Source organism: Sciurus carolinensis, chromosome 13 (assembly GCF_902686445.1).
Source record: "Sciurus carolinensis chromosome 13, mSciCar1.2, whole genome shotgun sequence".
Taxonomy (NCBI): Eukaryota; Metazoa; Chordata; class Mammalia; order Rodentia; family Sciuridae; genus Sciurus; species Sciurus carolinensis.
This window is the reverse complement of record NC_062225.1, coordinates 67,665,081-67,680,687: the sequence shown is the minus strand read 5'-3', so window position 1 is coordinate 67,680,687 and position 15,607 is coordinate 67,665,081. Positions and strand designations below refer to the sequence as shown.

Below are 15,607 nucleotides of genomic sequence, written 5' to 3'. Positions count from 1 at the left end.
TATCCTACATGTAGCAACAGCTACACCCAGTGGCTCAAGTTGAGTAATGCATCTTTCTAACCCTATTGCTATAAAAGATAAATTTGTAAATGACCATTTTGCCATTTATTGAGGGTTTTAGGATAAGTGTGACCTTTTACTTAACTACGTTTTAAGGAAATACTCAAGGATCTTTGGGAACAAAAGCCATAGCTTATAAGCTTGACACAAGTATCCAGAATTTTTAGTTTCCAAAAGTAGCCAAAATAAAACTCAAACCAAAGAGAGAACATACAGATACTTTATTGCTCACCTTTCACACAAAGCACACCTCCAGCCATTTTCTTTCACAGCTTGACAATGTTTACGTATACAAAAACCCAGCAAGAAGCATCATGGCATGTAGATTTCAGTAAAGGAGAATGTAAAACATCAACTCAGCCAGGCTTTTGTTTTCTGCAGCAATAATAAAGGGCCTCCTGCACTAAGCAAAATCTATCTTACTTTGTAGTGCATTTCTTCCATTACAAAAAAGTCTCCTGCCTGAAGCAAACTAACTTGTATTTGCTGAGCCAGTGGTATTAACTCGTGCATAAAACAAATTTTGGTTTGCTATTTTTTCTAGCAGACTTCAAGTAAAAACAAGGTTGAACGAGGAACTTGTTTTGGATGGATGCAGGTCAGTTTGAGTTGCTATACTTAACTAAATGCCTAAATGTACGATAGGTTCACAACTTAGTTTGCTTTTATAGTCTTTATGGAATTTGGCCGTGTTCAAGGTTTTCAGAGTTGAGCATATGGTACAGTATTCCATCAAATGAATAAGGCTACTGAATGTGCTGTCTGCAGAAGAGCTCATTTAATAGGAACTGACCTAACGGGTCTATCGTGAAGCAAATGTGGCACAACCTCTCTGAATAAAATGCCAATTGGGGCAGAATTGTGCTCGGAAAATAGACATTACAATATTTTACACAAAACACATATAAATGGTTGTTAATATGAGGAAGGTTTCCTAGTAGTAAATCTAAAAAAGTCTAGGTGAATCCTCATTTTCAAAACTGCATATTGAAAACTACTTTATTCAAGTAATTTCTTCAAAAAAGTATGCATGTTCTGACTGTGGAATTAGTCTACTGGTCAATTAAAGGCAATTTTAATTACCTTTTAAAAACTTTTTTCATAGAAAGGAGAGATGTTGCATGTGTTTCTCAAATAAACAGCATTATGTAAGTCCATTAAACAACAACAACAACAACAACAACAACAACAAAAAACCAGAATCAAAGGAAGACCTACAATGTTTATGCCAAGCAGGAATCTGCCTGCTGCCACCTGTGGTCTCACGTTAATTCAAAACAGATACTGGATTCAGGATTCTGAAACTATGTTTCTATTATTTGAGCTCTAGCAAAATATAAGGTTCTGTAGCCTCAACTAGTATAATGTCTTCCCTGTCCAAATCCAGAATGATTATACTGATAGCCTCCATGCTGGAAGTGCTGTTCAAACTGACCCCCCTGGTGGTAAGTCTGGCTCCCCCTTCCTCCCCACCCGCCTCCCTGGCCTCCACGACCACCACGGCCTCCGCGACCACCTCTCCCACCACGACCACCACCTCGATCACTGTGGTGCCCGCCATCTTGGTATCTACTGTCCTGCTGGTATCCACCACCCTGGTATCCACTTCCTGTGTATGAAGATGTTTGGAAGCCACTATAACCACCTCCTTGATAGCCACTACTGTGGCCACCATGATAGCCACCTGGCTGGAAACCTGAATCTCGATAACCACCATCTTGGTAGCCACCTCCTCCTCCACTCCCACCATCTGTCCAGCCTCCTTGATGCTTATTTCCTCTTCCTCCCCCTCGGCCACCATGGTCATAGCCACCACGTCCACCTCTCCCTCCTCCTTGTTCATGACTTCCGCGTCCACCATAAGAGGAATGTTCATAACCACCTCTCCCTCCTCCTCGGCCTCCTGCTTGCTGCTGGGGGCCATCTTGCCTTTTCTGCCATGGTGGCATCTCTGGGGGTGGAGGTTCAATTTCATTGGGTCTACCACCTCTGTCAGGCACTCTGCCCATCAACACCTATGGAATAAGAAAGATATTTTAAAGTATCTCACTTTCTCAAGAGATAAATGTATCTGAAAGAAAATTAAAGGTACTCTAATCACCTTATTGATGGCACAGGCAGTCTTTTCTCTTATGGAACCACTGCTTGTCCTTAAAATCTTTGACAAGTCTTGCCTTGCAGCCAAAAGATGAGCAACAGAAATAGTGCTTTTAGGAGACAAGACTGAACGTTTTGGCTGGTAAACCTTGGCTAATTTTTCGGTCTGACTCTGTTGAAAGAAAAGTGTTCAAAGACAAATATCAATTTTCAGAACAACATAATAAACACCCATATTAAGTAAGTCAAAGATCCGATAATATTTACTAGATTGCAGATGGTAGGAAAAGTTACATACTCACCATTGCTCCTACCTAGTCAAGACTTATCTTGTACAAATATAGCTGTCAGACTTGCTGATACAGTAGGAGTGAAGGTGAAGTCAAGGGTGGGTGGGGTAGGGTCCTTCCCTTTAGGGATCATGTCTATAAATACTATGCTGTTTTAAATTATTTAATTGTGTACCTTAGCTCTGTCAGACCAGCCAAAGGACTGAACAGTGACATCCAAACGTTTTATTAGCAGCTTTCTCCGAACTTCATATTCATTAGCTATGGCTTGGTTAATTGCTTCTATCTTTTCCTGAAGTAAAATTAAAAAGACCAGTTAGAACTTAAATCCACTTGACCATGTGTTCCTAAAACAGACACTGTACTGTATCTGTTTCCCTTGTACTGGAATCTCCAGTACTTAACACACATAGTCCTTTCTACCTGGTAATACATTAATAGTTACTGAAATAATTGGCAAAAAGTTGCTAAGTCTTAAAACATAATGAAGATTATGTAAAGTACAAAATTCTTGTTTAGCTTTCTCATAATTCACTGTGTGAAACTCTGCCCAATGAAGTTTTTGGCTTGAATTCATTTGGTGATTAGAAGTATACATCATACTGAAATTCAATTTATTTTACTCAGCTTGTGAAATATTTACAAATTATCAGATAAGTACTACCAATCTTACATAAGAATTATTCTGCATAAATATTGAGATTCACAAAAATGATTCTAAGGATGTCCATCTAGAAAACCACGATTTGGAAACAACTTAGAAAGCACAAAATATTAAGTGCTCACACAAAAGTCGTGGAACAGATGGTTCCTTACAGTTTACCCAAGGATCCCTACTTACCCAGTGGGCTGGTCCCATTGGCTTCTTCAATAAAGGCTTTCCCACATGATTAGGTGGAACTTTTGCTAATGTTTCCTTTAACTGACACAAAAACATAAATAAATAAATAAATAAATCTAAAAGTAAAACGTATCTTCCCAATTCCCATCATATCTTGTCATCAAAAGAAGATTCCTGACAGAGGCAAAGGTGGAGGATGTTTTGAAACGCAAATGTAAAGACCCATGAGAAACACTCACTTGTCCCACTCCTCACGAGCCTACAGAAGCATGAATCCTTCACTGGACCTAGAACAGTGCCTGACAACAGTGGGCCCTCAATGAGCATTTGCTGAATGAATGAATGAACACAGAAAAATACGGACTAGATACACTACTGCACCCCTGTAGCATTCAGTCAAATCTGTGCATCATGGTGTCGATTTACTCCACTCTGCAAATGTACCAATTCTCAGAGTCCAGCAGACATGCATATAAGGAAAAACTCTGCTACCACAGATAACATTCTCTTTTACTCATTAATTTTTTGTTAAAATTGCTTGTTCCTAATCAATTACATAAAATAATGTATGTAACTGGTGGTATGAAAAAAATTCCAACTTATTTCATATACTACTAGACTGTTAGCAGTCAATAAATCTAGTTTGCTCATTATATTGCCTGTGACTGCCTCCTGCTGCAATAGCAGCACTGCATCGTTTTCAGAGACATTAGACGGGTTGCAAAGCCAGAAATATCTACTACCTGGCCCTTAAGAAAAAGTTTGCCGACCCAAATATATAAGACCCAAAGTGACTGGATTAAACAAATACTAACAACCTTTTCAGTCCAGTCAATGGGGTAGGGTGGCATCATTTAATAATAAGGATCTTAAAAATTAATTGTGTAAAAGTTCAATGACAAAATTTTAAAAAGAACTTATATCTTAATTCTTTTTACATTACACTAGCTTATTTCAGCTCATAAACCAAGGAGTCAAGTTTCCTTTTTGAAAAAGAAACATGCTAATGTTTTTTAAAATGTTAAAATACTAATTTCTCTTTAAGGCATCTAGGATTTAAAACCCAAAACTCATTTAGTAACAATTACTTAAGTATATGCACATTAGGTTCCCATTAAGAGAAATAAACTTAATGTTTCATTTCAAACAAATGTAGTACTATGCCTTTAATACACTACAATCTGGTACTAAAGGTCTTACTTTTTTTTCAATCCCGCTGAAGAATTGGAACATAGTTATATTGGCTGGAGGTTTGGACATTCCTAGAGCAATACATATGCCTTTCAACTCTTGAAAGACCTCACTACCGCCTCCTTCTTGAGCTTTTTTTGGAGGAGCATTCACACAGAGCATTCTGGCAGCTTCTAGTTCTGAGATGAGGTATGCTGAAGTAAACAAAATAAGATTTCAAATGAGATACAGCTATAGTTAATAGTCATAAGTCTGGAGTCACAACTCTATAGACCTAATGATATGTAACTTTTAAAGCTGCAAGAATGGATAAAAATAAGAAAGGAAAACCATTTTTACCTGCAAATGACATAACATAGAAACTGGTTATGTAATTCAGGTATTTCACCAATATATAATGCTTAAAAATCAATTCAAAAGTAAGCAATTCTTTTTTGAAACCAAAGGATCAAGAGAGATCACATCTAGAGATTTGGATTCTTGCATTCTACTGTTATGGAACCTCCAGAACAGGGGTTGGCATCTGTTAAACAATTTGTCAAAAGCAACTGGTGGCCAATTTTTAGTGTTAAAAAAAAAAAAAAAATATATATATATATATATATGTATATATACACACACACACAATATATACACATATATGTAATGTGTATGTATGTGTGTGTACTTTAACTTTTCCCCACTTGTGAACACCAATGATATAACTACCTTACTCTCCTGTCTCCCAATAGTGACACAGTCTAGAACAGTTAAGTAACTGTTCAACTTGTGGGAGAAGTAGGAAGGTACCAACTCCCCAGAGTTCCTTTCCATGGGTATCCTCATGCTACCTCTGGCTGCTGAAGAAAGCCCTCCTCAGGGTGCTCTTTCCCTTACGTTTCTCACCTCGCTACCCCCAAACAACAAAACTTCAAATCATTTTTTGGCAGAATTCCCTTTGTGTCAATATCCCCTTGAGTGTTGGTTTTAGCCAGGTACAATGAGGGCCACAGTCTGTTTCAGGCAATTCAACTGAAAGTACAAATATTAAATTCCATTCCCTTAAACTTCCCAAGGACATTTCAATTTTTATAAAAGACATTAAAAATCATTTGACTCTTAGACTTTCAGGTTATGTGGCAAAGTGAGATCCTTCTAAGAGAGTAGTTTTAGATAAAGACATTTTCTAGGTCCTAAGTCCTATGGGAAGTACGAAACACTGATCAGTTTGAATATCTCATTTACTACCCTCAAGGTGTAAGGTTAGGAGCATAAGGGGACCATAATTTGGCAAATCATTTCTGAAAAGCTGCCAACTCCTGTTTTAAAACAATAAACACAGCTAAGTTTCTGCAAAGGTCATTCTAAATAGGTTTGATAAAAATCTTAATGTGTTTCATATAGTAATCTGTACTTATGTGTTAAAACATCCAAACAGTAAAACCCAAAATTATGAAAATAAACACTGTTGTTGTTACGGGTTTTACTAGCACATTGGTACACTCATTATATTGTCTGTGGCTGCTTTCCTGCTGCAACAGCAGAGTTGCAATAGTTTTCACAGAGGTAGCGCACTGGTTGCACAAATATTTACTACCTGGTCCTTTAAGAAAAAGTTTGCCAACCCTTGTTCTAGAAAATCACATACTATATGATTTAAAAAAAAGGTTCTCTTAATTTGGGACTACAAAGTTCATGTATTCACAAAATTAGTTCACCAATATAATTACCATGAAAAAATTTTAACTGTGACTGATGTGTTCAAAAGGAAAGGCATTAGAGATATTACAAAAAAACAAACCAGAAATTATCTCTTCTGATGATCTAGTTAAGAATAAAGACATACTCTTGCAAAATATGACTGACTCTTCATCTATGAGAAACTATGAGCTGACTTAACTTACCCATGGGAAACAATCTGAGGACCACAAAAGGTCAAGGAATAGCCAAAACTGAGTCCTTATCCTGACACATGAGTTTTTCTACCTCTCAAAGCCTATTCTATTTTACTAACAGTTCTCATGATGTTCATTTGTTCTTCCCCCCAAAATATAATATGATAAAGGATTCAATTTGGGAGGTAAGGGTGCTGGAAGTAGGATTATAGCATCAAGATATGACAGCTGATGCTTGCAAAGATGAGAAATAGTTACACAGAGCAGCCATGAGTATGTGTACAAAAAGGTGGAATGAAAGAGGTTACAAACCAAGAACATTTTAGAAAGGGGAAACAGCAGAGGTAAAGATAGAGGGAAATAGTGTGCATGTGCATTTAAAAAGTGAATAACCTTTGGCTGATTTAGTCATTTAGTTGAGAAGCAAACAGTTGAATAGTCTTGAAAAGCTTTTGAGGTGATAGCACATTAAAAATAAAGTCTATAATTATGACCCTGAGTCCAAAATAATTTCGTTGCAATCTGCTTAAGAAATGGAAAAGAGAGAAAAACAGTTTATAAAGATTTACATTCAAAGTGGGTTCCATAAACATCAGTGCTAAAAAGCTAAACTCTGAGATTTTTGGGAGAATGAGCAATTCAGGGTCATTACTAGATACTCCACATAGTTGTTACCTTCCTGCATAGATTAATATATTCTAAGTGTCAAATACTATTGATAAGAATAAATGATGTACAGAGGGAGTTAGCTGAATACACAGTTGTTGAGCCAATTATGGAATTATACAACTTGAAGGATACTAAATCAAAGTGTAAGAGACATATGCAGCAACATCAATACCTAAAGCAATACCTACCCTTATGTGCATACTCCCCAAATAACAATCACTAGACCAAGGGGAAGTTAAGAAAGGGATTCTGGAATAACTTAGTGCCCAAATATAATGGTTATGAGCAACTTTTTAAAAAATTTAATCTTCAAAAGTGCAGTTTTATAATATTTCAAAGACCATAGTAAAATTACAAACACTTTAAAAAATCCTCTGAATAGTGTTTGTCATAATGAGAACTTAATAATCAATTAACCAAAGCTCGTTTAAATGTGTTTTAGAATGATATAAAAATTCTAAGTTAAAATTATTGGTTTGTTTATTGCAAAGTCTACACAAGGCAATAAAATTTGTAAGTCTCTTTACTATTCTTCATGGTAAAAAGACAAACAATTGTTAGTATAGTTAAAAAAAAAAGAAGGAAGGAAAGAACTTTTCATAAAATTTTTCTTCCCAGAATGATAAGTACAGGAACCATCCAAGTGTTATTCCATAATCATTACTAATAAAATCAATCCCCCCAATAATTGCCAAACCACAAAGACACATCAATAAGATAAATTATTTTAAATAATTATATTAACTCTATCTAGTAAATGCTTACTCTTCTCAAAAGAATTAAAAAGAAAAACTTGTTATTTCCACACTATCTCCCCAGTCTACTTAAAAATGTGCTTCTGGTATAGAATGCAAAAATTTAATGACCACACACTTGAACATTCCAGCACACCACTGATCACATCAGATGAAACAAAACAGTTTGAGAACCACCAACGGTGAAATAATAAAAGAGCATCAGTTATAAAATCAACAATGCTACCAATGCACATGCCCACCTAAACTGGAAATTTAAGAACATTGTTTAAAATGAATAGTATTAGAATTATATTCATAACAAAATAAAAGAACCAGTTTATTAGTCATGAAAAACAGAAATAGAAAAAAAATAACTACATTCTAATAGCCATGAACTTACTGAGCAAAAGGAGGCAGTTCTTCTGTATGAGAAGGCGCTTGGTCACATCCCCAGAGGTCAGTGAAAGATATGGGCAGTTCATCTCCCCTAGTAGCCCACTCACCTCAAGCTGGAATTCTTCAGCCTCACTTGGACCTTTTCAAGAATTAAAATAATCTTATTTAATAATACTGATTGTTTTTCCATTAGCATAACAATTGCATATAAAAAACTGAAATTTTAATAGGCTTTTCCAAACAAGTTCCTTTCCCTTCTACTTTATTCTTTCTTATACCACTGAAAATTTCTTACATAGCTATTAGGTCACTCCCTTATTTGACAATCTTTAATGGCTTCTAATTTACACCTCATCTAATCTAATTTTTTTAGTTTGCCTTTAATGAATCTTCACAGCTATTTATCTTTGCCTTTCCCAGATCATTTGATTATCATCCTCTACTTACCACTTCCTCAAATAATCCCTCTATTTGTGCCAGGTCATCTCCTCACTATCCCAGGGAAGGTCAGTCTCATGTCCCCGTTTAAGCCCTCATTTATTTCCTGTCACTGATATGCCTGCTACTCTCTTCTCCTCCAGCAAATTCCACTTAGCCAAAAGCCCAGTGGTCTTGCTCCATGACAAAACTTTCTCTAAGTACTGTTGCTCTCCCTGTAAAACACATAGGGAAGCATTTAATACTATACTATCTCCAGTTTTTTCATTTGTACCTAGTATTTCTAGTTAGACTAAATTTGAAGGCAGCAAGCACAACTTGTAGTTCATATTTCTATAATGTGTAAAAAGGTAAATAGTAAAAAGGTTTTGGGTAAGCCAAAGGGTGGGGGGACTTTCTTCTGTATTATTTTGATGGGTCTCCATTCAGTAACAAAGATGGGTAGAAATTAAACTTTGAGTTATTTGATCCCAGTTCATTTTCTCATCTATACACCAAGGATTGTATTATCAATGTTTTGCAAACTGTGATTTGCAAATGTTAGGGTTCCACGATGCTCTTTTAGAGGCATCTGGGGAGATTAGGTGGTAACACGGGAAGACTATATTATCAGTGTTTTGTCAGCTGTGATCTATGAAGCCTAGAGTTCCAAAGAGGTCCTTCACAGCCAACTAGCAAGGATCCGGAGAAAGAGTTGTGCTAAAAGTAACCCCTCTCCATGTTAAGCAGAACAGCTATACTTTTTCACCTGTTCTATGTGTTAGTTTCTATATAATGTACCACTTAAACAAAGGGGCTGCAAGTTTAAAAATAGTTATCTGGTACTGGTGTTTTCAAAGGTTCTTAAAATCTCTTGACATGTTAGGTCAAGAGGTAGAACAGTACTGTAGCTAAGAACAAGGGTCTCTGAACTTGACTGCTGAGGGTGAGTCCTGGTTTTGCCTCTCACAGGTTGTGTGACATTTAGACAATGTATTTAGCTTCTTTGAGCTTTTGTGTTGAAATGTATGAGTAATCAAACCTGCCCCACCGTGTAGCCCTGAGGTTTAATTGAGTTAACATATGTCAAGTGCTTAGAACATAGTGAGTACAAAGAACCCAAGCTCTGCTATTGTCACATAAGACTTTCCTTAATAATTAGAATTGGTCAGACTCCCTGGGGGTATAGTTCAGTGGTAAAGTGCCTGTTTACCAAACCCACAGCCCTGTGCTCCATCCCCAGAAAACACATATTCACAAATGAGAAATGGATGCAACTAACATGTGTACATTAAACACTAACATGCAAGTAAGTAAACTCTTCAAAATGGGATTATGTGGGGCAAAAGGGATTGTGGGAATTGTTTTTCCTAAGGGCAGGTTAACAGGTGGGCATTTTTGTTTGTTTCCTTATTATAGGTTTACCTATGGCAAGAAGGAACCAGATGGTGGAGTGTCAGGTTCTAAGTTTTTGTCTCTTCTGCAGAGTTGACACACTAGTGCTCAAGAGATGACAAAACTGACAAATATAAAATAGCTCTCAGCCCTATAAATCTAGTGGCGTTGGATCTGTTTTTGATGTATCTAATGATACATTCCTATGATAAAGTTTCTTGACTAAGCGGTTTCCTTCCAATTACAATGCATTTATTTTACATGATATAATGTGCTTCTGGAATCTAGTAGTCCAAAAGAAAAAAAAAAAAAAAATCCCAATTTCTAGTTCAAGTGAACAATTCAGGATCTCACAATTCACATTTTACAAAAAATGGAAAGTTCATATATTCCATACTTGTGTTCTCCATTTCTCTGTACTACAGTAACAGGGTCTTTTTCAGTCTCCACCATTTTTTTTTAACTATATGATTACATTCTGTTTTTTAAACTTTTGAATCATCTTATCTCTAAAAATTATGGAAAGAAAAAAGTATATTGGCTCTGTAACAAAAATTTTCTTTACAGTTACAAAAAAACCTGAAATTTAGGCTTTAGTATTTATAATGTTCAATTGACAATAGCAATTTTATGTTTATACTTTACACTGCTATGTAAATGTTTACTTACTATTAGTTGCTTGCACATTTTCCTCTAGTTTACAGAGCACTCTTAATTCAGATACCAGCCAAGCACAGAGTTTGGTAAACTCGGGGGAACTGGCTCCAGCAGAGACTGCTTGAGATAGTGCGCCATCATCCAACAATGGGCCCTTGTAACTGGTGAATAAGAAATTATACTTCAGAAGAATCCCCCAATAGATTATAGGTAAAATAATGTATGTATTATTTATATAATTAAGCAACAATTTAAAAAGGTAAATTACGATGACCAATTTCTAAACTTGCAAATATAAACAAAACAGAACTGTACTGAAACATAAAAATAAGCCGAAAGGTAACTGCATTTCAATCCTTGGAAATATATGTGAATATTTAACAGAACCACATCTACTACTAAATTATGTCAACTTTCGTACATTTACTGAAAGCTCTAATTTTAGAAAGGTTTACTTTCTCACTGTTAAGAAATATTAAAACCAATTAACCAATTAAAACCAATTAACAATATTAAAGCTCTAATTTTAGAAAGGTTTATTTTCTTACTGTTAAGAAATATTAAAACTACTTAAACCAGAAATACTTTAGAAATAAAGCTTAAGTTATCTACGCTAGAATTTTTTTCTGGAAATCAATTAGGTTAAATTTTTAGTGACTTCCATCAAAAACTTTTAAATTAATTAATCCCCCCCAAAAAAACTTTCTAATTAATCAATTAAACATTTATTTTCTTTTTCTATACTTAATGATGGCTAAAGTTAGTAAGACAGCCAGGCATGGTGGCAAGTGCCTGTAATCCCAGCTACTTGGAATCTAAGGCAGGAAGATTCCAAGTTCGACACCAGCCTCAGGAACTTAGTGAGATCCTGTCTTAAAAAATAAAAAGGGCTGGGGATGTAGCTTAGTGGTAGAGTACCCCTAGGTTCAATCCCTATTACCAAAAAATAAATAAATAAATAAGATTAGTAAAACAGCCAGGCATGGTGGCACATGCCTGTAATCCCAGATATTGGAGGGCTCAGGCAGGAGGATCACAAGTTCAAGATCAGCCAGGACAACTCAGGGAGACTGTTTCAAAATAAAAATTTTAAAAGAGGGCTAGGGGTAGAGCTCAGGGGTAGAGTGCTATTGCGTTCAATTCCCAGTACCATTAAAAAAAAAAAAAATGAGATGCCAGGAGTGGTGGCATGTGCCTATAATCCCATTGACTCAGAAGGCTGAGGCAGGATTCCAAGTTCAAAGTCAGTTTCAATAATTTTAGTAAGACCTGTCTCAAAAAAGGGGGGGCCTCAGGATGTAGATTAGTGATGTGCCCCTGGGTTCAATCCTTAGTGCAAAAAAAAAAAAAGAAAAAGGATTATTGAAATTATACATAATCTGGCATGCAGAATGAAAAATCGCTCATTAGTAGACACTCAATGAAGAGACTGGGCCTAGAAATTTCTTGTGTGTCACATTTAGACTTTATTAACTTATTCAACAAGTAGTTACTGAATTCCTACTGTGTGCCAAGTTAGAGATAAAAAGATAGTCATTCAACTCAACACTTTTCACTAAATTAAAAGGACATGTCAATCAATTAAGGGTAAATTTTAACATGTGAATCACCAAATTAAGTTAAAATTTATAACAGTTCTCAGAAAAAATCCCATGGTTTACATTACAACCTAATTATTTATTTGACTACAAAAAGTAATAATTACTTTTATAGTACCCAAGAAGAAAAATAAAACATACTTAAAAACATAGGTAAAAGAACAATAAGAAGAAATTGCATCCAAAGCCAACTCTGACCTGAGCTTTATTCATATGGAACAATTACATTTAAAGAAGGCCTGCCTTGCCTCCTCTCAGTCCATTCCTTCAACACTTAACCTCAAGCATCACTTACGCCCTAGTGAAAGAAATAAGCCCTTCAAGTCTGGAACATTCACGAACATTTAGATCAAATGTCAAAGAAAAGAACAATGGTAATTCTCTTTGACAAAGAAAGATAAGTACCACCGCTACTTTTCCAAAAGATTTCTACTAAAACAGCAAATTATTTAAATGGGCAGACTTTGAAAACACTCAAGGTGTGTTTTCCTAAAGAAAGGTTTCTCTTAAAGGTTTCTATGTCATGGAAAAGCCAAAAGGAATGTTTTGACATGTTTACCTATAAACATAACTACCTAAATTTGTACTTTTTTTCTTTTTCTTTCTTTCTTTCTTTCTTTTCTTTTTTTGACATAGTACCTGTAAGCAAATACTGAATCACACAATTGTTTCTGCAACCATATTTAGCCCCAGAGGTTCCAAGTTCTCAAATTTAATAGAGTAAATTGATCTGGGTGACCCAGTGAGATAAGAAGCCCTATTTCCAAGCTTCTAGATATGATGAATTATGACTGGGTAACTGTTAAGAGGAGGAGAGAGAAAATGCAAACAAATATGCCGGTTCTTGGTGGCTGAAGATCAGCCCTAAAGAGGCTCAAGGAGGTAGGGTCGGAGTCAGAGGAAACTGCCAGTCGTTCCTAGGGAGGTGGTGATAGGTTTGGTGCACAGCTGAGCTGGCTGGAGGAACGCAAGCAGAGCCCAACATGTGCCTTAGCGAAGCCTAGGTGCACGCAGAGAATGACTGGGCAAAGAAGATTTTTTTTTTTTTTTTTGAGAGAAGTGGGGTGGGGTAGAAACAGGCCCAAAGCAGGAGCAGGAAATCTGGAGGGCAAGTAGGAAAACTGAATCAACTTTGGCAACCTTTAGAGTGGGGGTAGTGCAGAAGGATGGGAGCAAGCAGAGAAGCTGGGGGAGTGGGGGTGGCGAGAACCAAAGCCCAGACAATGACACGCATGACTGACAAACGCTGCGGGCAACTCGGCTATAGGGAGCACCCGGCAAGCCTAGGGGCGTCGGGGCTGGCGGGCCCGAGCCGGCGGGGAAGGCAGTGGACGTGGCTTTGGGGGTCCTGGGGCCCCAGGGACGCTACAGCAGGAGCCACGGGGTGCGGCGTGGAGAGGCAGGTGTCTCAGACTGGGGCGCAGAAGGAGTTCCCGGGGGGTCAGCAGTGTGGGGTTTGGGAGACCCGTGCCCTGGCAGTCTTACCCTAGATCTTCCAACGACTCCAAGATGTCAGTCTCCATGAGGTCACACTCCATGCTACTGTGGTATTCAAATTTCCGAGTCGTCAGGCTCCCCTCTTCGCCGGCAACGCGTACACTCGCGCATGCGCTCTCTCCCCGGAACTTCCAAATCGACAGCTGGCGCCTCAGCCTCTGCACTGCGCATGTCCCGAGCGTGCGCAAGCCGCTGGGACCCGCCTGCCGCCCCGCCCCCACCGGCTAAAGGCTTGCCGGGCTGCAGAGGTCTGCACATGCGTACTACTGAATGGCGAAGTCGGCCACCCCAAGAAGGGCAGGAGAGACTGGCTGCGTGGCAGCTGGGCCTGGGACGCGGCGATGGGGAGCGCTCTAAACCCTCCTTGTACGCATGTACACATCTTGGGCGAGGCGGGAGGGGGCGGGGCTTGAAGGTGGGGCTTGTCGGGGGTGGGGCTTGTCGGGGGTGTATCTTAGGACTAGGTTGAATGTTGGCCGTGGATCCCAGTCGGCAAACCAGGGAGTAAAACCCAGTGAAACTCTGCAGCTTGCCGGCGTGTTCCAGTTTTAACTGTGGGTGGTGGAGAAAGGGGAGATTTGTGCATTCTGAACTAATTGCCCAGGACAGGGGTAAACGGGCCAAGTACCGACGTGGACGGAATACATGCTGTTTGATTTCCTTGTCTAGAGTAGGTGAATTCCAGACTTAGAGAGGAACCGGCTTTCCTTTCACAAGATTGTGATCAGAGAGTTGTCATATCCTCCTTGAGCCTCTTCCAGACACTAAGTATCATATTCTAAGGGGAAAAAAGGGATCAACTCCACATTAATACAATAAAATATATTAAAATACATGCAGTTTAGACAGTGAATAAACTTTAGCTGCAATGTCATTGCTTTTGACATTATTTTGCCTGAGTGTAACCTTTGGTTTACGATGGGGTTTTTTGACAATTGAGTGTATACCTAGAAGTTATTGAAAAATGAGAAAAAAAAAGTTTCTACATATGTCAAAAGGCATACTTAGAAAATTACATTCAATTATAAGTTGGCATAACATTGTATTATGTAGCCATTTAAAGTTTTCAAATTGCTTACCAGATTTTATTTGTAGTACTCAAATATCTTCACGTCTAATGTATAAAGTTCCCTATTTTCAGCAATATATAATTTGTTCCTTATTTTGCATCATCTGAAGTGGGGGAAAGTTATTATGTACTGACTGTGTGCTCACCTTGGTGTTACCACCTTGACCCACACGATGCAGTCCTCACAAGGCTGTTGTAACAATTAACTTGCATTTTATAAATGAGGCTTCTAAAGCTCAATGGTCTGTCAAAAATCTTAAGGCCTTTAAGTAGGAACTGGAGTTTGAGACTAAGATATATCTGAATCCTTACTTTTTCTTACTTGACTATTAAAAAAAAGGATTAGACTGGGAATGAAGCTGAAGTGGTAGAGTGCTTACCTAGCGTGTACAGGATCTTGGATTCAATCACCAGTCCCTCAAAAACAAAAACAAACAAAATAATAAAATCAAATAAAGATTTATAAGCAAGATGTAAAAAGATAGGAAAATTTAGATGAGTTTAAGCTTATATATATTGTATATATATATATTATTTACAATAACAATAAAATGGAAATAGAATTCCATAAAATGAAAATTTTTATTGTAGAGTGTTAAAAGTACTAAACAAAAAATAGAGCTTAATAGAAAATCAATTTTGAGAAAAAAAGTTTAAGTCTTGACTCTATTTTTTTAGACAAGAGTCTTGCTATGCTGCCCACAGTGACCTCAAACTCACAATTGTCCTGTCTCAGTCTCCCAGGTAGCTGATAGTACAGTTGAGCCACTGAGCTTGGCTTAACTTAAAAAGAAAAAACATTTTTTTTCAGTATTGGGG

The 15,607-nt window shown here is 37.4% G+C and overlaps 1 protein-coding gene across 2 annotated transcripts; it reads right to left on the bottom strand.

Moving 5' to 3' along the window:
• Window positions 1-262: 262 nt before the first annotated feature.
• Window positions 263-13,854, bottom strand: Fam98a (family with sequence similarity 98 member A). 2 transcript variants are annotated; one of them, XM_047523333.1, is made up of 8 exons: window positions 13,708-13,854; window positions 10,637-10,785; window positions 8,160-8,294; window positions 4,489-4,673; window positions 3,289-3,369; window positions 2,623-2,739; window positions 2,162-2,329; window positions 263-2,075 (listed from the first exon to the last, which is right to left on the bottom strand). In XM_047523333.1, the coding sequence occupies exons 1-8, from the start codon at window positions 13,758-13,760 to the stop codon at window positions 1,413-1,415; spliced, it is 1,551 nt and encodes a 516-aa protein (XP_047379289.1). In that variant the 5' UTR covers window positions 13,761-13,854; the 3' UTR covers window positions 263-1,412. The 2 variants fall into 2 exon arrangements, with proteins under 2 accessions (XP_047379289.1, XP_047379291.1); XM_047523335.1 differs by lacking the exons at window positions 4,489-4,673; window positions 10,637-10,785; window positions 13,708-13,854 and having other exon boundaries at window positions 8,160-8,268.
• Window positions 13,855-15,607: the final 1,753 nt, after the last annotated feature.